This window comes from Orycteropus afer, unplaced genomic scaffold (genome assembly GCF_000298275.1).
Source record: "Orycteropus afer afer isolate SDZICR_OR568_19922 unplaced genomic scaffold, OryAfe1.0 scaffold00973, whole genome shotgun sequence".
Lineage (NCBI taxonomy): Eukaryota > Metazoa > Chordata > Mammalia > Tubulidentata > Orycteropodidae > Orycteropus > Orycteropus afer.
This window is the reverse complement of record NW_006922560.1, coordinates 290814-293309: the sequence shown is the minus strand read 5'-3', so window position 1 is coordinate 293309 and position 2496 is coordinate 290814. Positions and strand designations below refer to the sequence as shown.

Here is a 2496-nt window from a genome sequence, read left to right as displayed (position 1 = left end):
GAGGTCAGACGACTGACTGTTTAAAGGCCTTGGCACTCATTATATTTGTACAAAGCTTTTCTCTAGTATGAATTCTATCATGACCCCAAAAGTGTGCATATTTGAGAAAAGCCTTAGCACACTCACTGAAAGGTTTGTCTACATTATCAGTTCTCTGTTGCTCCACATTGCCAGAACTATGGACAAAAGCCATGCCACACACATAAGTTTCATGTAATTTCTCTCAAGGATGCATACAATCTGATACTCTCATTACATTAGTACGTATTCACTCAGCATGAACTCTCTGATTACCAAGTTTTGATCTCTGGGGGAAAAGTCTTGGCGCACACATTACATGTGTGATTTTTTCCCAAGGTGTATATTCTGATGTCTAGTGAGTTGTAAGCTCCGGTTAAATGATTTCCCACAGGCATTACATTTGAAAGGTTTCTCTCCAGTATGAATTCTCTCATGAGACCAAAGTTGAGAGCCTGTAAAAAAAGTCTGCCCACATTCATTGCACTTGTAAGGTTTCTCTCCAGTATGAATTCTCAGATGATTTGCAAGTTGTGATTTCTGGATAAAGCCCTTGCCACATACGTTACATTTATATGGTTTCTCTCCGGTATGGATCCTCTGGTGCGTATTGAGAGTTGAACCAAGGTTAAAGGCTTTGCCACACTCATTACATTTGTAAGGTTTCTCTCCAGTATGAATTATCTCATGATACCAAAGTTGATAGTGTGTAAAAAATGTCTGGCCACACTCATTACATTTGTATGGTTTCTCTCCAGTATGAATCCTCTGATGTTGGACTAGGCTTGAGCTATGGATAAAATCCTTACCACAATCATTACATTTGTAAGGTTTCTCTCCAGTATGAACTCTCTGATGTCGCACAAGTTTAGATTTTTGGATAAAAGCTTTGCCACACACACTACATTTGTGTGGTTTCTCTCCAGTATGGACTCTCTGATGTCTGGTGAGGTGTTGGCCACAGGTAAAGGCTTTGCCACACTCATTACATCTGTAAGGTTTCTCTCCAGTATGAATTCTTTGATGTTTGACAAAGCTTGATCTATAAATAAAGGCCTTACCACATTCATTACATTTGTAAGGTTTCTCTCCAGTATGAATTCTCTGATGAATCACAAGGTGTGAATTTTGATTAAAGACCTTGCTACAAACATGACATTTATATGGTTTCTCACCAGTGTGGATTCTCTGGTGGGTAGTGAGGTTTGGGCCACGGTTAAAGGCTTTCCCACATTCATTACACTTGTAAGGTTTCTCCCCAGTATGAAGTCTCTCGTGATCCCAAAGTTGTGAACGTCTGATAAAAGCTTGACCACACTCACTACATTTGAAAGGCTTCTCTCCAGTGTGAATTCTCTGATGATCCACAAGGCTTGAATTATGGATAAAAGCCTTACCACATTCATTACATTTGTAAGGTTTCTCTGCAGTATGGGTTCTCAGGTGAAATGCAATATTTGAATTTTGGGTAAAGACCTTGCCACATACATTACACTCATATGGTTTATCTCCAGTATGAATTCGCTGATGGTTAACAAGGGTTGACCTCTGGCTAAACGCTTTCCCACATTCATTACAATTATATGGTTTTTCTCTAATGTGTACTTTCTGGTGTTGAGTAAGCAATGAAGGATGCATAAACCCCTCCCTATATTTATTACAAATGTTAGTTTTGACACTGGCAGAAACTGTTTGAAGTGGTGAAACTGAAGAACCGTTATTGACAGACTGCTCCTCTTGATTACAGCCATACATTTTCTCTTCAGTTCGACAACTCTGTATTTCATCCAGATCTAACTGAAACCTCAATCCAAGTGTATTTTCAAAACATTTCCTATACTTGTTTCCCACATCTGTTTTTTCATGTTGATCTTTTCTACAAATGAAATTCTTGTTAAGGGTTGTAGTCACACCTTTGTAATTTTTTTCAGTATCTCCCCACTGACTCTCAAACTCATGCATCTTTTCCCTGACTTTCCTGAAGTCAAAATCCTCAAGGCCATGCATGATTGTTTTCAGTAATTCTCCTTTATTAATGTTCTCTTTTGCAGATAATGCCTTAATCACACATGAAGGAGAAACATCTAAAAGATACAAAGAAATATAGGTTTTGTGATTAACTACATTTGGAAAATAAATATTTTATATCGAAAGAAAGAATGTTACACCAAAAGTAATGCTTATTTTGAATAGATTTATGAAACTTCTCAACCATTGTCTCCAAATGTTTAGGAATACAAACGGAGTAGAATTCCTCAAAAACAAAGAATGACTTCATGCAATTGAAATTATTTTCAGAAAGTAAGGGTTCAAACATCCTAAGACCAAACCAATCATAATATGTAAAATTATGTTAACACTGAAAGGGAAATTTTTGGATCACTATCCTAGAATACACACCAACTGGCAGCAGCCATATGGCTTTCTCATGTTTGAAGAGAAACAAATATTTTATATATATATATATATATATATATA

At 36.9% G+C, this 2496-nt stretch overlaps 1 protein-coding gene across 1 annotated transcript in view; it reads right to left on the bottom strand.

Moving 5' to 3' along the window:
* Positions 1-290: 290 nt before the first annotated feature.
* LOC122151970 (zinc finger protein 160-like) overlaps positions 291-2496 on the bottom strand; it is a 10852-nt gene continuing 8646 nt past the window's right edge. The window contains 2 exon segments of the mRNA XM_042783365.1: positions 291-339; positions 341-2102. Coding sequence (XP_042639299.1) covers positions 291-339; positions 341-2102 — 1811 coding nt within the window.